The 26,448-nt window shown below is 42.9% G+C and overlaps 1 protein-coding gene across 3 annotated transcripts in view; it reads left to right on the forward strand.

The window, feature by feature from the left end:
* Positions 1-5,229: 5,229 nt before the first annotated feature.
* Positions 5,230-26,448, forward strand: part of TAMM41 (TAM41 mitochondrial translocator assembly and maintenance homolog) — a 57,971-nt gene continuing 36,752 nt past the window's right edge. Inside the window, exons 1-4 of one of the 3 annotated variants that reach the window (XM_054481305.2) lie at positions 5,230-5,688; positions 8,060-8,242; positions 12,638-12,730; positions 22,088-22,238. In XM_054481305.2, the coding sequence (XP_054337280.1) occupies positions 5,554-5,688; positions 8,060-8,242; positions 12,638-12,730; positions 22,088-22,238 (562 nt within the window). In that variant the 5' untranslated portion in view covers positions 5,230-5,553. The remainder of the gene's footprint in view (positions 5,689-8,059; positions 8,243-12,637; positions 12,731-22,087; positions 22,239-26,448) is intronic. The other 2 variants (XM_054481306.2, XM_063661719.1) reach the window with 2 other exon arrangements.

Consider the following 26,448-nt stretch of genomic DNA (forward strand, 5'->3'; position numbering starts at 1 on the left):
TGTGAATTTTTTGCCACCAGACTATCACATTTGCAAATGCAGAAATTTTGTTTCAGGCACTGTACTAGGCACTAAAGGATAGAAAGATTAATAAGATATGGTTCCTGACCTCAAAGGGCCCCTAAACCTTTTATAACTGTACTTGATGGACATATCTGATATTTAAGACAAGAGCTAGAGAGCTAAAAGCAAAGGGTTAGGAAGGCACAGAGAACAGAACACTTTGATAGCTGAGCTAGGACTAAAGGATGAGGAAGGTTTCAATGGGAGAATGAATCAATGAATGAATGGGTCCCTTGGTGAAATGAACACCCTGTGTTATTTTTCTCTTGCAAGAGGAAAGGGATTGGATTTGGAGGCTGTATTAGCAGCTGCCATTAGCCCTGTGACTTCAGGCTCATCACTTCTTTTTTCTAAGCTTCAGTTTATCCATCTGTAAAACTGAAATAATAGCCACTAATTTCCCAGGATTTGTTTTAAGAGCTAAATAAAATCATGTCTGGAAAGTGCTTTGTGTAAAATGCTAAATGCCATAAAGATGTAGGTATAATTATGCTTCTTAATTCCTTTTGTACATTGTCTCTTAAGAATTCAGGAGGATGTTCTCCATTTATTGAAAGCTTACTCCAGGCACTATTCTATGTACTTTCTAGATACTGTTTCATTCACTGTCACAACAACCCTGTGAGTGAGGTGTCATTACTCTCCCCAGGCTGCAGATGAGGAAAGGAGAGCACAGAGAGGCTAAGTCTTCTTGTCCAAGGTCACACAGCTATTAAATCCTGGGGGCCTGGATTCCAACCCAGGTGGTACCTCCGAGCCCCTGATCAGACACTAAAGATGTATTAAGATGCTCTCAGTCGGCTGGGCATAGTGGCTCACGCCTATAATTCCAGCACTTTGGGAGGCCTAGGTGGGTGGATTGTTCGAGCTCAGGGGTTCAAGACCAGTCTGGGCAACATGGTGAAACCCCATTCTCTGCAAAAATACAAAAATTAGCCAGGTGTGGTGGTACATGCCTATAATCCCAGCTACTCAGGAGGCTGAGGTAGGAGGACCACATGAGCCTGGGAGGCAGAGGTTACAGTGAGCCGAGATCATGCCACTGCACTCCAGCCTGGGTAACAAAGTGAAACCCAGTCTCAAAAAAAAAAAAAAAAAAAAAAAAAGAAAGAAAGAAAGAAAGAAAGAAAGAAAAGAAAGAAAAGAAAAAACGAAAAAATGCTCCCAGTCTGTCCCAGTTCTAACCATCAATCAGCCGAGAATGAACAAATGGGACAGGGTGACCCACCTCTGACAAGATGGAGATCAAGACCCCTCTCCTTCCCCTCCATCAGCTGACCAATTGAACATGTGGCTAATTGTAAGAACCACTGAGCCTGGATTTTTATTCTTCCCCAAACATTTTTCTCTCCTGTACTTAAACACTGATTAGAAAAAAAAAAAAAAAAGCATTAAAGCCACAGACATTTTTTTACAGGGCTTTTTAGAAAAATGGATTAGATGGATTAGATGAACCTTCTCCTAGTGAAAGTTAGCCTGACAAGGTCATTATTAAGGAATACAAAGACAACTGCTAGATAAATCAGAAGAATGAGGCCCAATATTCACTCGAGTCACCAGGCATTTATCTATATTTGTAAGTGGCTCTCTAACATGTTTATTTCATTGGTATAAGCTTTCCAACAGAACCCTAAAGCGATTATATAGAACACTGGGGCTTCCTAATAGCCTCTAATTTCACAAGCCATGGTAATTTAAAAGAGAGTGGGTGGATGAAGGGTCAGGAGTAGGGAGATTTCTGCTGAAGAATACAAACGTGTTCGTGGCTACATTGCTTCTGCCTCTTTCTGGGGAAAGGCAAAATGCACACAGGAATGTGATGGAAACTTCCAGCTGGTGGTTTTGCGTTGCAGGAAGAAAAGTGTTTGTGAACATGAAAATTGCTGATAATTGTGTGTGAACGCCTGTAAGGGAGACAAATGGAGAAACATTGCAGAATCTTTATTTCTATCACGGGCTGAACTCTGCTGGCGGGTGTGTGAATTGGCACCATCTTTTGGAGGGGAATTTAGCAGTGTGCTGACACTCTGACCCAGCAATTCCCTTCTAGGAATCTATCTTACAGCAATACTTGTTCATACACAAAAAATGTACAAGGATGCTCATGATGGCATTGTTTGCAGGTGTGAAAACTAGAAATACCCTACATCTATCAACAATAAAATGTTTAAACAGGCTGGGAGCAGTGGCTCACACCTGTAACCCCAGCACTTTGGGAGGCTGAGGCGGGCAGATCACTTGAGGTCAGGAGTTTGAGACCAGCCTGGCCAACATAGTGAAACCCCTGTCTTTACGAAAAATACAAAACTTAGCTGGGTGTGGTGGCGGGCACCTGTAATCCCAGCTGCTCGGAAGGCTAAGGCAGGAGAATCACTTGAACCCGGATGGTGGAGGTTGCAGGGAGCCTAGATTGTGCCACTGCACTCCAGCCTGGGTGAAAGAGTAAGACTTGGTCTCAAAAAAAAAAAGAAAGAAAGAAAGAAAGAAAATGTTTAAACACTTTCTTTTAAACAAAAAATTTTAAACAAAATTATGGCATATCCATATTTTAGAATAATTTGCTACTAATACATGGAATGAGGGAAATCTATATATTCTGACACAGAACATTGTCCCTGATATGCTCAGTGCAGAAAAGCAAATTGCAAAATAGTATCTATCCTAGGAATCCACTTAAAATTGTTTTTAATGTTAATATATTCATAGAAAAATATCGGAAAGAATATGTGCCAAAGATTACCAGTGGCTATTTCTGGGGCATGATGTATGTATTTCATAATGTTTACATTTTTATGAACATGGATTACTTTTGCAAACAGGAAAAATCCAATGAAGTTGAATTATTTCCCCAAGGGAAGGAAGGAAATAAAAAAGGAACCGGCTGGTAATGGGATTTATTCACTGTCTTTGGGTGAGAGGCTTCAGTGTAATTCCACGGTGAGTACACTCTGATTCCAGCACCCTGGGCAAAGGCGATCTGTAGTAAAAATGAACGGAAGTGACCATGCCTACACCAGGGGCCGCAGACAAATGGCCTCTCTCCGCTCCCTTGCCCTGGTCTCCTGCTTGTTGCTGTGGCTACTGCTGCTGCTCCTGACCCTTGGCTGATGCCTGAGTGCCAGCTTTCTTCCGATTTCCTTCTCTCACCCTGCAAGCCACTGTAGAGGACACTTAAACATGGTGGTAAAGACCTTGGCCTTTAGAGGTAGGCAGCCCTAGGTTCAAACCCCGACTTCACCACTTTCCTGTGTGACTTTGGAACATTTACTGCTCCTTTTAGGACCTCTGTTTCCTCATATGAAAAATATCATCATCTTAGAGAACCTGCCTCATAGGATCTTTGGAGTGATGAAAAGAAACAAGTATAAAAAGCTTGGGTGCGGTGGCTCACGCCTGTAATTCTAGCACTTTGGGAGGCTGAGGTGGGCAAATCACTAGAGGTCAGGAGTTCGATACCAGCCTGGCCAACATAGTGAAACCCCATCTCTACTAAAAATACAACAATTAGCCAGGCATGCTCACTTGAACCCAGGAGGCGGAGGTCACAGTGAGCTGAGATCGTGCCACTGCACTCCAGCCTGGGCAACAGAGCAAGACTCGGTCTCAAAACAAAAACAAAAACAAAAAAAACCCCAAAGAAGTATAAAAAGTACCTGGGCATACTAAGTGCTTAATAATGATACCTATTATTAGTATTATTATTGTCACTGAGTCCTTTCAATTCTTTCTTGGTAGAATTTTCCCATCTATCTTCTGCCTGATAAACTCCTACCCAGCTTCCAGGCCTGGCTCGAAATGCCATCATTGCGAAACCTCTTCTGGTCCCTTTCCCGAACACCCAGAACTGGTTGAGGTTCCCATTGGAGGGACATTACATTCCCGCACTGTGCTGGGTACCTGGCTGCATTACCCAAATTCTATTCTGATTTGCAGGTCTGTCTCCTCTCCTCTATAGACCGCTAGCTCCTGCAGGGCAGCAGGCAGCTCAGATCTCTTCATCTCAGTGCAGGCCCAGAGTGTGAGTGCAAGTAATCATTTTTCCAATTGATTTAATCCCATCCCTGCTTCTAAGACCTTGGCCTAGCCGTTTCCAGTTCACGGGGGAACTATGATAACAACTGTCTAATTAGTCCCCCCTAATTCAGGCTAACGTGTGAATTACATAAGTCCTTGCTCAAAACCCTTCAAGGACAGAGCAGAATTTTCGAAAAAATTTTCGAAAAAATCCCAGAGGTGGAGCCAGACCTGGGTTGAGCTCTAGTTTTGCCACAGGCTAATGTGATCCTAAGCACCTGGCTTTACCTCTCTAAGCCTTAGCTTGGCCATCAGTAAAACCAAGGCCCTCCTGCCACAGGGCACTAGAGGGTGGTACTCAGTGAGAAGTGCATGTGAAAATGTATCAACATTACCTGAATGTTAGCTATTACTGTTTCTATTATTTTTGAGAGGTAGTGTATTTTGGGGAGGAAGAAGAGGGTAGCTGAAAAAGTTTCTGTCCTGGAAGTCAAACCACCTCCTGAATGGTAATCTTCAGCAAGTTTCTCTAGTTATACAAAGAGGAGAGCTGTAAGATTTTTCTACTCCTAGGGTCCTGTTTCCTCCAGAAACTGCATTTGAAGCACCCTTTGTGAGACCAATCCCCAAGGCAAGGGGGCAAAAACTATTATCCACCATTGAAATTAAATGCAAGTATCAGAGAACGTCTGTGCAGTCCTTTACCACGCACTCCCATATCCACCCTTGTATTTGAAAAGGGCTTTAACGCAAAGAAGTCTCGGTCAAATCTTGACGGTGGTATTCTCTACATGGTGGGATTGGGCATCATTTTAATTTTGTGTTTTTCTAAATCTTCGAAATCTGCAATTTTGGAACTAGAGAGATGATGGGTGCACAATATTGTGAAGGTACTAAATGCTACTACACTGTCCATTTCAGAACGGCTAGTTCCATATTATGTGAGTGTCGCCTCACTTAAAAACCTTTAATACGCTCACGATTTTATAGTAATTCTTTAAACCGTGGTTTGAAGAGAGAAGTACAGAGGATATCAAGGCTCAGGGCCCGGGGAGTCCGGTGACGCTCGGCTCCGCCGATTTGTCCAAGTCGCAACCGAGCCGCCAGCCTGTAGGGCACTCCTCCGACCACGAGGGGACAATGCAAAGCCTCGCATTCCCCACACTAAGGCGAGCACCGCCTCTTGCGTCTTGGAAGCGCCTGTGAGTGCGTGGGGCGTAGCAAGGGACGGAAGCTCTGCCGGCACGACCGCTGCCCACCCGAGCCTATCTGGGCTGCGTCTTGCCGCCGCTGCTCTTCGTGGCCCAACGCCCCAATCCTTGCCTGTCCTTGCAGTCCCACCCCACACTCAGCCTTGTGTCCCTCGATCCGGTCTCCGACTTCCATTTCCCACCCTAAACCGCCTACTCAGTGTCTGTTCCCCGCCCCGTTGTCCTCGCCCTGCTGCGCTGAGGGTGCCCTGTTAGCCTCGACCCCATGGCGCTGCAGACGCTGCAGAGCTCGTGGGTGACCTTCCGCAAGATCCTGTCTCATTTCCCCGAGGAGCTGAGTCTGGCTTTCGTCTACGGCTCCGGGGTGTACCGCCAGGCAGGGCCCAGTTCAGACCAGAAGGTGAGCCCGGGCAGCCCCACGACGGGGAACTGTCTGTTCTCACGAGTCCCGTTTTGCCCTCGATTCCTTCAGAGCCGGAGAGGTGCCTGTCCGCTCTGCACACTCCACGTGTCCACTAGCAGAGTGAACCATAGGCCTGCGTTCCTAGTATAACGACAGCGCGAGTTGAAGCGACGGTGTTGAAGGATACTTAGGAATCCACGTGGGTCTAGAGCAGGAGAAGCAGTTAGGCAGAAGGAAAAACTGCTGCAGGGGCAAGTGGAAGAAAGGAAAAGAAATTGTTATCAGGTTCTTTCAGTGTTTTCAGTCGGCTGGACATCGGAATTTTCTGGGGAGTTTTTAAGAAAATACTAATGCTCGGGTTCCGCCGATGGAGATTCTGATTTAATTGGTTTGGGATGAGGCCTGGGCTTCAGGAATTTAAGAAACGTCCCAGGTGATTTTAATGCGCAGCCAAGTTTGTTGAGAGTCCCCTCTATAAATGTAGGAGAAAATGCAAAATGATCTTCTGACTTCAGGAAGTTGGCGGACTGGTTGTAGGGCCAGGGCAGGTGCAGTGAAAGTAACTAACATCAAAAGTTAGTGCGTGACCAATATATTTACCCTCGCTCAGCACTTTTAACAAGGGTCTGTCTGAGACTAGGCATTGTTACTTTTCAGAGTTGGCTCAGCACAGCCTCAGTAAGGGTACAGTTTTCCTTGTAATTTGCAGAATTCAGTGTGCAGGTTTTAATTGGGCTCCCTGCGTCTGGATACCTGGCTGTAGTCTGTCTTCTGATTAACAGCCTGCCTGTTCACTTCCTGGTGAGGCCATCTATGCTGTTGCTTGGATTTCCTCTGTTTCCCACTTATACTACTATTTAATATTTTTCTTTAAATTGGCAGCATATGAGAAATTATAGGTTATTATAGGCTAGTTATTTTCCCCGAATATACCTTAACATAATTACACATTTTTAAAAAACATGTTTATTCCATACCTGCCTCGCCACCAAATCTTAAGTGTCCCCAGTGGTCTGTAGAGTCACACTGTGGGAAACAGAGCAGGCATTAGCCTCCTGATGGCCACCTCTTCATTCTTCCATGGAGGTTTTCCTTTGAGTAGACCTGGAATTCCCTGCAAGAAAAGGTCCTTCCTTCCCATTTCCTCACTTTTGATTCCTTACATTCAAGTGAACAAGTTGTAGATTCCAACACCTACATCTTTCTCACATCAGTCCCCATCCTTAGTGCCTTAGCTAATATAATTTCATTTCTCACCTGGAATCTTGCCATGGCTTCAGATCTAATTCCCCCCACGCCCTTAGTCTGTCTTCTCTCCAGTCAGCTCTTCTGCAGGAAAATTTTCTAGCATGGCAAACGGCCTCCCTTTCTGATCTCATCTCCCACCGCATAAATGTGTTCTATTTCAGTCATATCTGACGGCAGCTTCCAGAACATGCTGGCTCCCATATCCACAGAGCACTTTCCTCCAACACGGCTCCCTACCCTTCCCTGTGCTTCCCCCAGTGCTTCTAGCAAGTCTAACTCACGTGTCCTTCAAGACTCAGATTTGTCATCTCTAGGAGAATTTCTCCCTCCTGTGCCCCTGGTCTGATCCCTATTCTGAGTGCAATTAGTACATTTTGCATTCCTCTATCAAGTCAATGTAGTGATAATTTGTTTATTCTCTCCAGTAGACTCTGAGCTCTATACTTCTAACCTAGGGCCTGTCAGAGCTCATTACTTATATGTCAGAGCTCTAGGGCCTGTCAGAGCTCATTACTTGTATGTCAGAGCTCTAGGGCCTGTCAGAGCTCATTACTTGTATACTCAATGAGTGGTTGGTGAATGGGTGAGAGATAAAATAACTGACTTCCTTTTATATAGTATTTCGTAGAGTTTATCCAAATGGTGCTAATTTGATCCGGAAGAAAAGCGGAGTACATTTAGTTACATTTGTGAAAGGCAGTGTAGTGCAGTGGTTCAGCACACACAATTTGGAGCCAGACCACTTAGGTCTGCCACTCACAAGCTCTGTGTCCTTGGGCAAAGAGCATCCCCTGTGCCTTGGTTTCTTATAAAATTGAGATAATAGCAGTAGCTACTTTGTAGGGTTGTGTTGAGGATAAATGGAGTGACTACGTATGTTACCCATAAAGTGCTTAAAGAATGCTGGCACAACAATACATGTTAAAGAAGTGTTTGCTGTTATTACATTGATGAAAACAACGCTCATATTGGTTCCAGAGACTCGCTCACGTTTCTGATGACAGCACCAGGCCTTCTGACTATTGATCACAATTGCGTAGTATGTTAGAGCTTTTCCATGCTCTCTTGCTGCCTTTCTAGGAATTAATACTGAAATTATTCTCTTTTCTTCACTCCACAGAATGCTATGCTGGACTTTGTGTTCACAGTAGATGACCCTGTCGCATGGCATTCAAAGAACCTGAAGAAAAATTGGAGCCACTACTCTTTCCTAAAAGTTTTAGGGCCCAAGATTATCACATCCATCCAGAATAACTATGGCGCTGGAGTTTACTACAATTCATTGATCATGTGTAATGGTAGGGTAAGTGACTGCTGGCCTTTGTCTTAACTTGGCTGGTTATTAATCTGGGTTATTAGAGTGCCAGCTAAATATGTATGTTCTTGTAGTCAGGAAACATTCACACTCCTGCTGGACATTGTTATAGTCAGGAAATATGTATGTTTTTATAGTATGTATGTTCTTATAGTCAGGAAACATTCACACTCCTGCCAGATGTCTTGACTTTGGGGACAGAGCAGGGACTGGAGTCCTTCCTCATCTCCCATTAACTGTCATGGCAGTGTGAGGGGGTGGTTGGGTGTGACTGACTTTTTTTATTTTTTATTTTTTTTGAGACGGAGTTTTGCTCTTGTTGCCCAGGCTGGAGTGCAGTGGTGTGATCTCGGCTCACTGCAACCTCCGCCTTGCAGGTTCGAGTGATTCTCCTGCCTCAGCCTCCCAGTTAGCTGGGATTACAGGCGTGTGCCACCTTTTAGTAGAGACAGGGTTTCACCATGTTGGCCAGGCTGGTCTCGAACTCCTGACCTCAGGTGATCTGCCCGCCTCAGCCTCCCAAAGTGCTGGGATTACAGGTGTGAGCCACTGAGCCCAGCCAGACTGACTTTATTTTTTTGTCTTTGGCCAAGTTGTTCTCAAGTTTTAGTGTGCATCAGAATCCCCTAGGTTGTGTGTCTGTTGGACACACAGATTGCTGGGCCCCACCCCCAGAGTTCTGATCACTAGGTCTGGGGTAGGGATTGAAGATTTGCATCTCTTAACACGCTTCCAAACAGTGCTGAAGCTGCTGGTCTAGAACCATTGGTCTGGTTAGTGGGAGGAATAGGCAGGCAAATTTAGGGTCAGGTTGGAGATTGATTTTATCTAGAAGGAGGGGCAGACACCCCCAGGAAGAAGTTGGAAGTGAAGAGGATATCACAGGTGATTGACAGCATGTGTGTCAGGTGATAGATGGGAACCTCTTGGTGCCAGGAGTTGAGTGGAATTTGACAGTGGGGTGTTGGAGAGCAGGTAAGTTGCATGGATTCCTGCTGGTGGGTCATCTGACAGCAGGAACTTTGCTGAACTGTCTTTCAGCTGAAGCCTCCCAGTCTCCAAGAGAGCTGTCAAGACCTAGGCAGAACCCCAACCTGCAAGGATCAGCAGGGATCTAAATCAGATGCTTCCTAGAGCTTCCCTGGGCCAGGGATGACATATGGGTTTCACTTGCTGTGCCAACCCTGCCACTCATTGCTCAAAGCAGTCAAACTTTGACAGGCATCAAGCCACCTGGAGATCCCATTTAAATGCAGATCCTGACTCAGTTGTTCCGAGATGGAACCTGAGATTCTGCTTTTTTTTTTTTTTTGAGATGGAGTTTTGTTCTTGTTGCCCAGGCTGGAGTGCAATGGCGCGATCTCCACTTACTGCAACCTCCGCCTCCCGGGTTCAAGTGATTCTCCTGCCTCAGCCTCCCGAGTAGCTGGGATTACAGAGCCCCCTACTGTAATCATGTCCGGCTAATTTTTTTGTTTTTAGTAGAGTGGGGTTTCACATGTTGGCCAGGCTGGTCGCGAACTCCTGACCTCAGGTGATCCACTTGTCTCAGCCTCCCAAAGTGGTAGGATTACAGGCGTGATTCTGCATTTGTTATAAGCTTCCAAGTGATGCCGATGCCATTGGTCAAAGGCCCACGCTTTAAAGGGCAGGAGGTTGGAGTACTGACTTGGGAAGGATTTGAAGGTCTGTCTGAACTTGGCTAAGGAGTGAGTGTTGTGATTGACTGGTGATGTCTGCATACCCCTTGGGCCATATATTTGCTTTTCCGGTTGAGACCAACCCCTGCTTCACCTGTATTTTGCAGTTGAGGAAACTGAAGTTCAGAGAAAGGAAATGACTTCCATAAGGTTGTGCAGCTAGTTTGCAACAGGTCCCCTGACTTCCAGGCCCGTGGTGTTTCCATTACCTACCAGTGGTTACTTGCCTGCAGCTAGAAGGGCTTTCTGCAGTGCTGCTGCTGCTGGAGTTGGGGAGAAAAAGGCTGACACTCAGCACAGCCTTCTAGATCCACTTGAGTCATGCAGGACACTTAGCTTTGTTCTTTCTCCACAGTTAATATTATGCCAAACCTATCTCTAATTAGTAATTTTCAAGCAATATTATAAGTTCCAGTAATCAAATGTTTGGGCATAATTATATGCCAAAAGACTACTTTTTAATTGACAATTTTTAGCTACTTTTTATATATTTGCAGCCTGAGAAGGCTGTTTGGATACTGAAGTTCAGCAAAGTGGGTCTGAAGATACTTGTTTATGCAAATGGGACTTTGTAACCTGGGAAATCTACAGGATTTATACAGATTATTATTCAAATAGGCTTAACTGTCTGGGCACGGCAGCTCATGCCTGTAATCCTAGCACTTTGGGAGGCCAAGGTGGGTGGATTGCTTGAGCCCAGGAGTTCAAGACCAACCTGGGCAACATAGTGAAACCCCATCTCTACAAAAAAATACAAAAATTAGTCAGGCATGATGGTGCGTGCCTGTGGTTCCAGCCACTCTGGAGACTGAGGTGGGGGGATCACTGGAGCCCAGGGAGTTCAGGGCTGCAGTGAGCCAAAATCATGCCACTGCCCTCCAGCATGGGCAACAGGGTAAGACTCTGTCTCAAAAAAAAAAAAAAAATAGAAATGGGCTGAACTATAATTTCTTTTTTTAGCATGAATAAAGAAGTTTTATTTTTGGATGTTGCTTTGTAATTACAAAAGTGTTTGAAATAGTCAATAGCAAAAGAGAAATTCACTATGTAAAGGATGTCAGTGAAAACTTTTAATTAAAGTTTCTTGTACTTTGTAATGAAAAGAGCATTGGAAGACCAGACTGAAATTCTGGGACCTAGTTTTGACTCTGCTACTACTGGTGCCACCTTGAGCATGTCATTTGTTCTCTCTGAGCTTTAGGTTTTTTATTTCTCAAATGAGGAACATGAACTAAATTATCACTTCTCAAACTGTCTTTGGGGAAGGACCAGTTTTTTTTACTCGCAATCCACTGAGGACCAATACTAGATAGCATCTAAGAGCCTTTCCACCTTTAACATCACATGGACCTAAGTTGAAATAGTGGTCACCTTGTAATTGCCTGGTGGGTTCTTCCTGCCTGTCGCGTGGACAAAATCGGTTCACTGTGACTGTGGTATTGCCGTAAAGAGTTTAATTAGGCGGGGCGCGGTGGCTCGCATCTGTAATCCCAACACTTTGGGAGGCCGAGGCAAGTGGATCACCTGAGGTCAGGAGTTCAAGACCAGCCTGGCCAACATGATGAAATCCTGTCTCTACTAAAAGTACAAAAAAATTAGCCAGATGTGGTACTGCACGCCTGTAATCCCAGCTACTCAGGAGGCTGAGGTGCAAGAATGGCTTGAACCCAGGAGGCGGAGGTTGTGGTGAGCTGAGATTGCGCCACTGCACTCCAGCCTGGGTGACAGAGTGAGACTCTGTCTCAAAAAAAAAAAAAAGACTTGAATTAACATTAACGTGAGGCTGGGCACACAGGAGAACTGGCGTTGTCACTCAAATCACTCTCCCTGAAAGGTTGGAAGTTAGGGTTTTTGAAGGATAGTTTGGTGAGCAGGGGACTAGGGAATGGGTGCTGCTGATTGGTTGGGGATGCAATCATACAGGTGTGGAAAACAGTCCTCATGGGTTGAGTGGGCCTTTTGGTGAGGGAGGGGCAACAGGACCAACTGAGTGTTGAGTCATGGTTCTGGGTGGGGTCAGTCAGTTGCCAGAATGCAAAAGTCTGAAAACATCTCAAAAGACCAATCTTAGGTTCTACAGTAGTGATGTTATCTATAGGATTAATTGGAGAACTCACAAGTCTTATGACCTCTGGACACATGTCTCCTGAGCAGTAAGACATCATAGAAACTATGCCAACATTTTAGCAGAATTCAGGCCCTTCCCATAATCCTAATCTTGTGGACTTTCATTAGTTTTACAAAGGGGATTTCAGCTCTGGACTGGGGAGGGGAACAGTTTTAGGGAGGGACTATTATCATCCTTGCTTCAAAATTAAACTATAAACTATATTCCTCCCCCTTGGTTGGCTTGACCTACACCCAGGCATGAGCTTGGATAGCCAGCCTGTGAGGCTGGCAGCAAGATAGAGTCAGCCATGCTAGACTTCTCTCACTGTTATAATCTTGTGAAGACAGTTGCAACCTCCCCTTACATACCCTAGGGGCTAAATCAGTCTTGGACACTTAACCTCTTAAAGGTTTTGGTGCAGATGTGTGTTTTCACAAGGCAGGTGTTTTGAGTGGTTTTGGAATCAAGGTACTGCTCTGGTCAAGAATTTTATCTATTTCCTTATATTTTATACTTGTATAAGCAATAACATGGTATTTTACTCCTTTTTGTGCCATTTCTTTTTTCCTTCAGCTTATCAAATATGGAGTTATTAGCACTAATGTTCTGATTGAAGATCTCCTCAACTGGAATAACTTATACATTGCTGGACGACTCCAAAAACCGGTGAGTGTTTTATAGGCTGCACAGTTAAGGATGCCTTTCCTCTCTGAGCCTAACCTTACTTTGATCATTGTGATTGCAATGAGATGGAACTCTGGAAATAGAAATGAGTTTCTGACTCTTCCTATTCCCTATAAAATTTATTGCCAAATAATATCCACATATTCTATTGTGATATTGTGATATAAGAAGAAATATGTATTTGGTTTTTTTCCTTGGGCTCCTGGTTCAGAGGTCCTAAAACCTTTGGAATATCTAAGTGATAGGGATGAGAGGGTCTTTTATTATTCATAACAAGTTCCTTTCAGTCATACCTGAGTTTATACTAATAAAGTGACTCTTGATGGGCCCCTAGATAGATTCAGGATAGGGCTGGTTGCCAGGGAGCCAGCCATGTGATGAGAGGCTGGACCTTTCAAGCCCCGCACTCCCACCTTCACAGAGGGGAAAAGGGCTGGAGACTGGGCCAATCACCAATGGGCAATGATTTAATTAGTTGTGCATAGGCAGTGGAACCTCCATAAAAAAAACAAAGGGGTTCTGAGAACTTCTGGGTTGGTAAGCACATCAAGGTGCTGGGAGGGTGGTGTGCCCGGAGAAGTTGTGGAGCTCCACACCCTTCTGCTACCCCGTATCTTGCCAAGCATTTCTTCCATTTGGCGGTTCCTGAGTTGTGTCCTTTATAATAACCGAGTACATGCAAGAAAACTGCCTTCCCAGCTGGGTGCGGTGGCTCACACCTGTAATCCCAGGACTTTGGTAGGCCAAGGTGGGCGGATCATTTGAGGTCAGGAGTTCAAGACCAGCCTAGCCAAAGTGGTGAAACCCCGTCTCTACTAAAAATACAAAAAAGGTAGCTGGGCATGGTGGCACACATCTGCAATCCCAGCTACTGGGGGAGGCCGAGGCAGGAGAATTGCGTGAACCTGGGAGATGGAAATTGCAATGAGCCGAGATCACACCACTGCACCCCAGCCTGGGTGACAGAGTGAGACTCTGTCTAAAAAAAAAAGTGCCTTCCTCAGCTCTGGGAGCCATTCTAACAAATTATGAAACCAGAGGAAACGGGAAGTAGCCCCCATTCCTTTCTAGTGAACAATCAGAGTACAGGCAGCCTGAACTTGTGATTGGTGTCTGAAGTGGGGGAGGCTTGTGGAACTGAGCCCGTAACCTGTGGGATCTGACTCTGACTCCAGGTAGCTAGGGTCAGAATCGAATTCAGTTGTAGGACACTCAGTTGGTGTCTGGAGGGCTGGAGAATTGCTTGGTGTGACACCCACATTTGGTGTCAGAAGTGCTGGGCGTAGAAGCTGGGTCGCAGTCCACTCTCCCTCCTGCTGCCCTCCCTCTCAAGATTCTCCAATGACTGGATCGGGCTCCAAGTTGACCCATCTGGGCTAGGGGAGGATGGCAGAGGAGGTGCCTAGTGCCTCAGTGGAGGCTCCCTTAGCACCACCCAGTCACATTGTCTCCTAGGACATGTACCACGGAGGCACCGTTTGTCCACTGATGCATCCCAAGGGCAGTGCCTGAGTCGTGGGATCCTTCAGTAACCGTTGAATAAATGAATGCACCAAGTAGTCATTCCAAGGGACTGGTGTTCCCATCCCATTTATTCTCTTTCTCAGGCCAGTAGTGATGCTTTCTCTATTGTCTTAGCTCTTTTGGGACACAGCTAGAGGAGGCTGTGGGGAGTAGGCTTCTCCCTGGGCTTTAGTAGAAACAGGAAACAAACACAAAACGGGGAGAAAAAAGTGGGAGAGAACTTAAACTTTTAACAAGTATTTGCAGTATCACTTTTCTTCTTTTTTTTTTTCAGATAATCAGTCTGTGTTCTGAGAAAGGGTCTTTCCATAGTTTGAGAACTGTGTTAAATAGTTACAGTTGCTAATCTCACACTTCCAACTATAAGGAAGATTTTCATTATGTGTGAGAGGGTCCCAGGCTCCACAAGAGGCCGATGGATTGTTCTCGAGTGTCTCCCCAGACAGTGATGTGCTGCTTCTGTAGCAATCTACGGGAAAAATGACAGATTTCCATAGCCTTAGCTCACTGGTTTGTGTCATAAACATCTCTTTATTGATGTGCGTGGGCTGTCAGGATTCTCCTGCTTTGCACCTGGGCTTACAGTTTCATAGTGTAGCTCCTTAAAATGTCCAGAAACACTCTCCGGGCAGAGATTACACAGGTATACACATGGACAGATTTATCAAACTGTACCCTTAAGATGTGTGCACTTCACTGTAACTTTTACTTTAATTAAAAACATTTTTTAAAGTCCAGAAATGATAGGCTTACTGAAATATCATATCTATACAGATACATTTCTCATTTCTAAGTTGGATAACTAGTAAAGCTCATAACTGAGCAATTGGAAATTTGTAAATATTTTATTTCCAAGGGTTTTTTGTTTTGTTTTTTGTTTTGTTTGTTTGTTTGTTTTAAATATACAAAAGATGGGCCAGCCACGGTGGCTAACGCCTGTAATCTCAGCACTTTGGGAGGCTGAGGCAGGTGGATCACTTGAGGTCAGGAGTTCGAGACTAGCCTGGCCATCATAGTGAAACCCCGTCTCTTCTGAAAATACAAAAATTAGCCGGGCATGGTGGCGCACGCCGGTAATCCCAGCCATTCGGGAGGCTGAGGCAGGAGAACTGCTTGAACCTGGAAAGTGGAGGTTGCAGTGAGCCGAGATTGAGCTACTGCACTCCAGCCTGGGTGGCAAAGCGAGACTCTGTCTCAAAACAAACAAACAAAAACATAAGATGTAGCTTGATGGGAAGAATAATGGACATTAAATTAGAAGCCTTGAGTCATATTCAGTCCTGCCACCTATTAGCTGTTACATAAACTTGGGCATCTTGTTTTATCTTTCTGAACTTCAGTTAATTTATCTGTAGAATAAAGGTCCACAAAGGTATTGAAAATTGGAAGCAGGGCCAGGTGCAGTGACTCATGCCTGTAATCCCAGTACTGTGGGAGGCTGAGGCAGACAGATCACTTGAGGCCAGGAGTTCGAGAACAGCCTGGACAACATGGCAAAACCCCATCTCTACTAAAAATACAGTAATTAATTGGGCGTTGCAGCATGCACCTATAATCCCAACTATTCAGGAGGCTGAGGCAGGAGAATCTCTGGAACCTGGGAGGCAGAGGTGAGCCGAGATCGTGCCATTGCACTCTGCGCTCCAGCCTAGGTGACAGAGCGAGACCCAGTCTCAAAAAAAGAAAAAAAAAAAAAGGGAAAAGGAATATTGGAAGCAGAGTAGTACTGCTGGGAAGAACACAGTGTTTCAGAATCCAACAGATGTAGGGTTAGGATCCCAGCTCTGATGCTTCCTAATGTTGTGACCCTGCACCACTGACAGTCTCCCTAAGCCTCGGGGTGTTTTCATCTGTAGATGAGTCTGATGGCGCTGACTTCAGAGGGTTTTGAAATGCCTGGTACTTAGTAGACACTCAGAAAATGGTCTTTCCCTTCTCTCTGTGCCTTTGCTTATCTCAGTTATTTTGAGATAGAAATGAAATTGAATGTTAAAATGTATTATTCTTTGTATTATACTTTATGCTTAGAATATTTCAAAATTTTAAAAAAGGCTTTAGAAACCTGAAATGCCATGAAATCTCAGAATGTAAGCACTGGAAATGACCTCAGGTTTTATCTAACTGTTATATCCTTATAAAACAAAAACAGCAATTCAAGATAAGTAGTAGCAGCCATGCTCATTTCATGCAAAACTCTGCATCTCTCAGCTGACTTGGAGAAGAAAATGTACTGATAGCAATGATTATTTTCTAAGGCTTTTTATGCTTCTAGCACAAGAAAATTAGGGTATCATGAAATCATTTGAAAGTGTTGAACACTTTTTTTCTTAATTGAGAATGATAAATGGGCAAATTAACTCTCTCTTCCACCTTGTTCCCAATTTTCAACATGTGGAAATCACTGTTAACCAGAATGATGATTTTTAAACAAACTCTCTGTACCTCTAGGTGGCAGCAAATATTAATCAGACTTGAACAAATCTAATGAAAAGAGGGTGGTAGTATCTTGGACAAGAAAGTTGGGTAAATATCTTAAGAAAGAATTATGAGAATATGAGTATGAATTCTTTATCTTTATGTGTTTTAAAAGGAGTCACGTTAAATTATGTTGTCTAAAGCCCCAGAATTGTCTTGCATCTTGCAAATTGAAATAGAATTTCTCAATCACTAGTAATTTAAGTCTTTAAAAGGGATATAGGCCGAGTGTGGTGGCTCATGCCTATAATCCTAGCACTTTGGGAGGCCGAGGTAGGGGGATCACCTGAGGTCAGGAGTTCGAGACCAGCCTGGCCAACATGGTGAAACCCCGTCTCTACTAAAAAATGCAAAAATTAGCCGGGCATGGTGGGCATGGTGGCTACTAGGGAGGCTGAGGCAGGAGAATCACTTGAACCCAGGAGGTGGAGGTTGCAGTGAGTCAAGATCATGCCACTGCACTCCAGCCTGGGTGACAGAGCAAGACCCTGTTTCCAAATATATATATATGAGTATCTTGCTTAGAAAAGATGGACTTTCTGGGAAAAGTTGAGTGTAAATTAAATTTTTATCATACTTTACCATTAACTTATCTCATAATTGATGGAATACCCTATTTTTATTTCCAGTACAACCTTAAGTTTCTGAGTTTACTAATATTTTCCCAAGTAAAAAACCATGGAATTTAAAGTGTTTAATGTAGCATTGTGACCAAACTTTTTTTAAGCCAAGAAACCTCTAAAGTAATAATTAATAGTTATTTCCCTCGTTAACATAATTTTGGATTTTTGTATTTTACATTGTTTTTAGTGTGTAGATAATTGTGCTTGAGTTTTTAAGGCATTTATATTGACATGCAGTGGTTTTTTTACCACCTTGTCAAGAGGATTTTGATTTAATGTATTCATTGCAATATATTTTGCCTTTTAGTAATGTAGCTCTATTTTATTTTAATTTTATTTTTGAGACAGAGTGTTGCTTTGTCACCCAGGCTGAAGTGGAGTGGCATGAACACAATTTACTCGACCTCCCGGGCTCAACCAATCCTCCCATCTCAGCCTCCTGAGTAGCTGGAACTATAGGCACGTGCCACCATGCCCAGCTAATTTTTGTATTTTTTTGTGAAGATGGGGTTTTGCCATGTTGCCCAGACTGGTCTTGAACTCCTGGGCTGAAGGGATCCACCTGCCTCAACCTCTCAAAGTGCTAGGATTACAGGCATGAGCCCCCATGTCTGGCCTATTTTTTAATAACAGCTTTATTGAGATAAAATTCGCATACCACACAGCTCAACCATTTAAAGAGTACAATTCAATGATTTTTACTATATTCACAGAGTTCAACCATCACTATATCGTAGCTTTGTTGATTAATTTTTTGTGTGGATAGAAAAACCCCCAGTGGTATAAAAGATCCCTAAACTGGGAGTTGGAAAACCTGGCTTACTAGTTTTGGCTCTGCCCTACTATAAGCAAATGTTTGGGCCGCTAGCGTTTGAAATGCACAGATTGAGTCATTCATTTCTTTATTCAAAAGACAACTGTTTCTTCTCTGTGTATGCCAAAGGAATTTTTAAAAATGATACCATGTTGCTTGTCCTCGAAGAGCCCAGAGTCCAGCAGGTAGATATCGAGTAAGGTTTCATCCAGCTCTAATGTTCAGCGTTTCTTCTTCATCCTTAAGCAGTGACTATTTAGAAGAGTTAAACCTCCTGGTCGTTTGGAATGGAAACGTTCTGGTGGGCGGTTGAGTATTTGAACAGTAGGTAGGGCTGTGGTCTTTGTGATTAAAATTTCACTCTGCAATTCAAGTAGTCTCTCCTTGTGACAATTTTAGAGGAGCCCACATGTGACTTTCTCTTTTTTCCTGTCTTGAAAGGTACTCACAAATCTCTCCTTTGAAAGTCCCTTTAAGCAATGCCCCTTTCTCTCCAGTACAGATTTTCCTCCCTGGCAGTTGTGCTAATGTTATCTATGCAGTTCAGGTCGGGGCATTCCCAGTAAGATACAAACAGCTATTCACAAATCTGAGCACTTTCTTTTTTTCCCAGGCCTCTCTGGCAGTGTCCCAAGAGTTCACTGGCTTTTCACTCTGAACAACAAATAACAGTGCTGCTGAGACAAGTTCCTAGTTCACCTTTCATTGAAGAACCAGATCAGCACAGTAGCAGAATCTTCCGAACTGACATTTTTCCTTTGAGTAAGGATGCTTTTATTTTCACCCTCTTAACCTTAAATAGCAAACAGACTGCTTTCTTACAGCCTATGTAGAACAACTTCCTTGGAGAGCAAGTGGTATTTTGTTAACTAGGAAAATTTCCCAAAACTTAGTCTTTTCTTTGCATCTTTGAATAGTTAGCATCTCAAAATAGCTTCTAATTTCACTGGGCTTCTGTAAAAGCCATCAAAAACAGAAGTGAAGAATTATTGAGAAGGATGTGTGATAAATGGGGATGAAGAATGGGAATGTGGAAGTAGAGAGACATCACAGAGTTGTGGAAAGAGCACTGGGTGAATCCTGGGACTGGATCCCGGTCCAGTTTGCCACTACTTCTCTTGGAGAAATCTTTTAACCCCTCCAGGCCTAAGTTTTCTGTCAGTAAGATGAAGCAGTTGCCCTCCTAGATTAATCATTCAGTATGGAATACTGTCATCCCTTGGTGTCCATGGGGATTGGTTTTAGGACCTGCACTCACCCTCAGAATTCACGTCTCTGATATAAAATGGCCTAGTATTAGCATATAACCTATGTACATCCTCCTGTATATTTTAGATCATCTCTAGATGACTGGTAATACCTAATACCGTGCTTACACATCACATCATTTGCCTGCCTTCAACGTAGTAATTGGCATGTGGCAGCAAATTCAACATTTGCTTTTTGGAACTTTGTGGATTTTTTTTTTTTTTTTTTTTTTTTCTGAATGTTTCCCATCTGTGATTGGTTGAATCCCATGGGTGCAGAACCCACAGATACGAAGAGCCAACTCTATAAGGTTCAGGAAAGTTATTCAAGGAATAAGCATAGGTGTTTTTATAGGACCTTAAAATTTGTTTTAATCATCTTTCAAGATAAGTTAACCAGAATATAACCCCAAATGAATGCATGAGAATAATTCAGAATATTTAGAGCTGAATTTGCCAAGTAAAAGGATGTGATCCTGATTTTTGTTGTCAACTTATTATGCAACTGTAGGCAAGTCATGTTCCTGGCTGGTCATGGGTTACTCTCTGCAGATGATTGCAGTAATACCAAACTCACCTAAGTGCTGAAAGGCTTAATTAAGGTCCATTAAGTCCTCAGAATTGTAAGGGAGGAGGGGGTGTTATTGAATCAAGTGGCTTACCTACCATATATGATGTTTGTATGTTACAAATATTCCCTTAGAAAAAAGTAGCGAAAAAAGGTAAAAGAATTTAGATTCTGAAGCCTGATTTATAAAATAGTAGTTATGTGTTTTATAACACTGTTTTTTACAATTAGAAGAGAAGAAGCTATGCCTTGGGATACTGCAGCATTCTAGTCTTTCCTTGCTTTCTAATATTTATTTTGGAGTTTCTCATAGTGTGTCTTTTATGTGCTATCTTAATTTTGTCAGAAATTATCTGTATTTGACAAATGAAAGTCAACTTATGCCCTGTTTTCTAGAATAGGTAGAAAATGTGTCGATAGTACCAAATGATTTAGAGATGGTAGATATATTTTAGACATATGGGAGTCCTTATTAGGGACTTCTAGACCCTTTCCTTTGTATAGAAAGTCAATCAGAAACAGTATGATGTTTTTAAAAGATCATGGTAGGAGTGTAAATTGGTATAACCACTCTGAAGAGCAATTTGACAGTGCTAAGTATGCGCCTCAGAGCAATAATTCTGAAAATGTGGTCCCTGGGCATTGCTTAAGAACTTGTTAGAAATGTACATTTTTCAGCCTTTACCCAGGCCTCCTGAAACAGAACTCTGGGAGTTGCATCCGATAATACACGTTTTAACAGATTCTCCAGGTGATGCTAATGCTAGCTAAAGATGAGAACCCCTGGCCCAGAGAAGCTCTTGCCTTGTGCACTGAGAAGCACACACAAGGAAGCTCATTTCACTGAAGGGTTTGTGTGCAGTAACTCACTTGATCTTTCTAGCAGCCTTATGAGCTTGATTCTGATTCTGTTATTTACTCCATTTTACTGTTAAGGAATTATGCCCATAGTCACAGAGCTAGTAAGAGATGGAGTTGGGATTTGAACACATCTCTTAACTACAGTGCAGTCTTTAAAAGTAAGAATCTCAGAACAGGCTGGAGCTCTTAGTATTTTTTTTTTTTTTTTGAGACAGGGTCTCACTGTGTCTTTCAGGCTGGAGTGTATGTAGTGTCATGATCATGGCTCACTGCAACCCACCGCAGCCTCAACCACCTGGACTGAAGCTGTCTTCCTACCTCAACCTCCTGAGTATCTGGGACCACACATATGCATCACTATGCCTGGCTAGGTGTTTGTTTTTTTTTGTTTTTGTTTTATAGAGATGGGGTCTCACTATGTTACCCAGGCTGGTCTCATGATCCCCCTGCTTTGGCCTCCCAAAGTGCTGAGATTACAGGTGTGAGCCACCACACCCAGTCACTCTTTGTATTTTAATGGATTTGCAGAAAGTCTCAGATGGAAGCTTCTACTCTGTATTGAGGAGAAAAATTCTTTCTGAGCGAAGCAGTTGCTAGTATTCTAGGCACTTTACATTTATTATTATAGTCAATCTTTGTGACGGTTCTTTGATGCAAATCGTTTGCCCAAACTCACATAGCTAATAAGTACCTGGACTTGAGCCCATACCTATCTCTAAAACCCATTCTTTTTCTACTGTAGCTAGTTTTCTTTCATTTTTCCTTAGTCAAGTTCAAAATCGATGTATCTAGAAATTGCGAAATAGAGCATGAACTTCCTATGTTAGATATGGTCCAAGATTACAGATGAGGTCTAAATAAAGAGGTAAAATGCCTCTGTCGACTAAAAAATTAAGTGACGACAGTGAGATTATAAAATTTAAAAATATTAAAGTTTCCAAAGGACTTTTGCTCTTTTTCTAAACCTGTGATGCGTTTCCTCATTTAAGAAGAATATTTGTTTTCTTTGGCATTTTGATCCTTTCCTGTGTCATGATTTCTTTGACCTTGGCATAAAACAAGGAGATTCTGGGATTATTTATTAGAGGAACAATTTTGTGTCGCCTGAACCAATATTCCAAGATCTTCAGTGGGAAGAGTTTGAGATAGTTCCTGTGCATGTGTAACCCATGGTTGAGCAATACTCCACTTCTGGAATTTTTCTTCTCAATGTTCTGCTTCTTTCAGGTGAAAATTATCTCAATGAACGAGGATGTCACTCTTAGATCAGCCCTCGATAGAAATCTGAAGAGTGCTGTGACCGCTGCTTTCCTCATGCTGCCCGAAAGCTTTTCTGAAGAAGACCTCTTCGTAGAGATTGCTGGTCTCTCCTATTCAGGTTAGTATGGTTGCTGCCCAGATGTTCTACAAGGAAGAGATTTATATTTGAAGACTGCAGATATCCTGTTCTCACTCGACACTGGAGCTGCTACAGTCTTAGTTGTAAATCACATCACCTCTTGATCGGTTCCTGCACTGACCTTGTGATTTGCCTCCCTACCTCCCGGGTCCCCTCTCCACATCTCCATGCTTATTGTCCCAGGGTAATTTTGTTGTTGTTAATTTTTATTTTGAAGTAATTTCAAACTTACAGAAAAGTTTCAAGAATAATACAGAAAACTCCCTATGCCCTTTTCCCAGATTCGCTAGTTTTAACATTTCACCATATTTGTTTTCTCATTGTTTCTGTATCAGTGGTTTTCAAACTTTAGCCTGTGTCTGAACAACTAGGAAGTCTCAGGTTAAAACACAGACTCCTGGGCCCTACCCCGGACAGTTGATTTAATAGGTTTGAGGTAGGGCCCAATAATTTTTATTTTTAGAAACAAGTTCCCAAGTGATGCTGATGCCCCTCCAGGGGTCCCACTTTGAGAACCACTGTTTTCTCCGTATGTGTAAACATACTATATATATATTTATTTTCTAAACTGTTTGAGAGTAGGTCACACATATTATGTCCCAAACTGAGACAACTGAGAGGGTAGAGCCCCTGGCCCCTCACCCTCGCTGCAACCAGAGGAGCCGCCATCTATCTGTTTACTATAGTAAGGTTCCGTTTAAGATTTCATTTACAAAACAAGTGCTCTGCCACTTTTTAAAAAGTTTGAAAACCACCATCTTAAAAAAATATCATCTTTCCCGATTTTTAAATATGAGTCAAAGAACTTTATGCTCAGAACATTGGAAAAGCAGTTTACTTAGTCTCCGAATCCCAGTACAGACAGATAAGATTTCATGGAAATTTAATGCTGTAAGAGACCTTAGAGGTTTTGTTCTTCCATCTTCCCAAAATTCATCTACCATGACTACGGCTGTATTTGCAACACTGTAGAGAAAGGCGTTGAAGCAACCTTGGTCTCTGGGTGCTTCCAGCTTCACCTGGCAGCCTTCCTGCCTTCCAATAAAAGACATAGGGGCAAAGAGTGGCGTGGCCCTGTGCTGGAATGAGCAGGCCACATGCACACTGTGTGAGCAGAGGAAGTCACTTTATTAGAGTGATTACCTTCCCATACTCCCCTGTTAGAAATGATGGAACGGAAGCCTTTTATGAAAGCTGACTTAGTGGGAGAAGATGCAGGACTGTTCTCTACTCTGCCCCTACCACTACCAGTCCTCCATTTCTTCCCTTCTAGTCAACATCTTCGTTGCGTTGGATGGATTCTGGGAGTTCCTTCTAAATTCTGAATATTACTAAGGAAATTTACCAAATGACATAGCTGCTTTCACCTCTTTGAAGACTTTTAAATTAGCCTTCAAGCTGCTACCAATTTTAGCTGATTTTTGCTGGAACTAGAAGAGAATAATGAGGGTAGAAAATGACATCGGCTCTGTAGGTAGATCTCTTTCATAGGTGTGAGACCTACCCCAGGCAAAGTGTTGAAAGGCACATTTTCCTCCTGACTTTTATAGGCTTCTGAGAAACCAGTGTCCTAGAATTGATTGGTTTCTATCCCTTGGCAAACCACCCAAATCTCCCAAGCCCTGAGAATATGCCAAAATTCATATTGTCTACTAATCTCATTTTTATTTATAACTTTGCATTGTCCATCTTTTTCCAGTTGTGAGATTATATATGGTCCCTAATCTGTGAAGTTCAGTATTTTTCCTGGGAGTGGGCAGGAGAAGGAACAGAAAAACCATGTCTGTCCATGTTGTTGGACAAGTTCCAGCCAGTAATTATTAGGCAGAGGTGAGATTGGTATTATTTGTAGCAGTAACATCCTTTACATTTTATATAGTATTTTAGGACTCCTTTGACTGCCCTGAGGTCAGTATTATTATAAATGATGGGTGAGAAGAGAGTAGGTGGAGGAAGAGAGGCTGCAAACTGGGAAGGAGAAAGCTTTATCTTTTTTTATTTTTTATTTTTATTATTTTTATTATTTTTCCTCCACCCCCCTCCTTTTTTTTTTTTTTTTTCTTTCTGTTTTCTGTTTTAAGACAGCTTTCTAACCCAGCCAGGTGTGGTGGCCCTGTAATCCCAGCAATTTGAGAGGCCAAGGCAGGCAGATCACTTGAGGTCGGGAGTTCAAGACCAGCCTGGCCAACATGGCGAAACTCCATCTCTACTAAAATACAAAAATTAGTCAGGCGTGGTGGTGCATGCCGGTAATCCCAGCTACTTGTGAGGTTGAGGCAGGAGAATCACTTGAACCGGCGAGGTGGAGGTTGCAGTGAGTCGAGATCATGCCAGTGCACTCCAGCCTGGGTGACACAGTGAGACTATGTCTTGTGTCTCAAAAAAAAAAAAAAAAAAAAAGAAAAGAAAAGAAAAAAAGAAAGCTTTCTAACCCTTTAGTTTTTCTTAGAAGTCAGCATTTAAATGAACAGGAAAGGAGCACCAAATGCATTTTAAAGAGTCACCTTGAACTTTGTTATGTCAGTACAACTATTAAAATGACTAATTTTAGGCAATGGTCCTTGGTTTAATATTTATCAAGCAAATCAGCATCCCATACCCTAAAGAACTGCAGATGGAATTTCTGCTCTAAGGAGCTTCACATTAATAACATGCAGTCACAGTGAGTCAGTGGTAGACTTGAAAGACAACACGTGTGAAAGGCAAGAAGGGTGTGAAAGAACATGATATGTTTAGGAGGAAAGCAGTAGATTGGTGTGACTGAAGTCTGTGGCTTAATGGCAGGGAAAATAGCCTTTATTATTGGGTGCCAAGGACTACTCTCAGTACTTTAAATTTGATAACTAGTTTAATCCTCACAATAATAACCTTTTGATTTGGGTGCTGTATCATTGCCCCATTTTACAGATGAGAAAACTGAGGCCCAGAGTGGTTCCCTGTCTAAGGTCACTCATCTGGTGCATGATGGACTAGTTTGAATACCAGCTTTCTAAAGGTATTTGAACCTTTCTGTTTTTTGTTGTTTTATTTGTTTTTCATTATTTTATTTCGTGAAACACAAGCTTGAACCTTTCTGAGCCCCCAGTTTTCTTATTTGTAAAACAGAAATAACTATCTCACAAAGAAATTTTCAATGAGGTAATACATATAATAGCTTCCAACATTTTTTTTTTTTTTTTTTTTTGCGAGACAAGGTCTCACTCTGTCGCCCAAGCTAGAGTGCAGTGGTGAGATCATAGCTCACTGCAGCCTCGACCTCCCGGGCCCAAGCAACCCTCCCACCTCAGACTCCCAAGTAGCTGGGACCACAGGCACACGCCACCACGGCTGGCTGATTTTGTTTGTGTAGTGACAGGGGCTCGCTCTGTGCCTCTGCTGGTATCGAATTCCTGAGCTCAAACGATCCTCCCGCCTCAGCCTCCCTGAGTGCTGGGATTATAGGTGTGGGCCACTGTGCCTGGCTGCCTCCAGCATCTTATCTCATTAATAGTCAGTGTTCAGAAAATGATTGCTGTTATTATTATTTTTATGTATTATTGTTGGTCACATGGGTTTTCCTCAGGTTGAGAAACTGTTATTTGCTCAATCATCCAGTGGTTGATGGACACTTATGTTAGCTCCATTTATCACTGTTTTATTATCAACACTGCTATGAATCACTTTGTACAGATTACTTTCGTTGGGAAAGGGGCAAAGGAGGCACTGACTTCCGTGGATGTGTTCTCCAAAGTGAAATTATGTTGTCAGCTATAAAAATTATAAAACTTGTTACACATAATTACAATAATGCCTGTCCAAATTTGCAGGGTGCTGTGGCTCACACCTGTAATCCCAACTTCCAGGCTGCAGTGAACTATGATCACACCACTGCACTCCAGCCTGGACAACAGAGCCAGACCCTGTTTCTTAAATTAAAAAAAAAAAAAAAAAATTAGCTGAGGACTTAGATCAGATGGATTGAAACATGACAGCCCCATTTCATCTGGCTGGTTAAGGTCCTCATGGAATGAAAAACACCTTCGGGCACTCTTCTATGAGAGAGAATGGGTTTCTTTAATTGCCAGATTGTCTGAACACAGCCTCAGCTACTTCGAGGAATAAGACGAAGCAGTGAGGAAGTTGCCAGTTGAGTGATTCTTGGGGAAAAAAATTAGCATTCAGTGCCAGCTCTCTAAAGTGTGGATTCTGG

This window comes from Pongo pygmaeus, chromosome 2 (genome assembly GCF_028885625.2).
Source record: "Pongo pygmaeus isolate AG05252 chromosome 2, NHGRI_mPonPyg2-v2.0_pri, whole genome shotgun sequence".
NCBI classification, from domain to species: domain Eukaryota; kingdom Metazoa; phylum Chordata; class Mammalia; order Primates; family Hominidae; genus Pongo; species Pongo pygmaeus.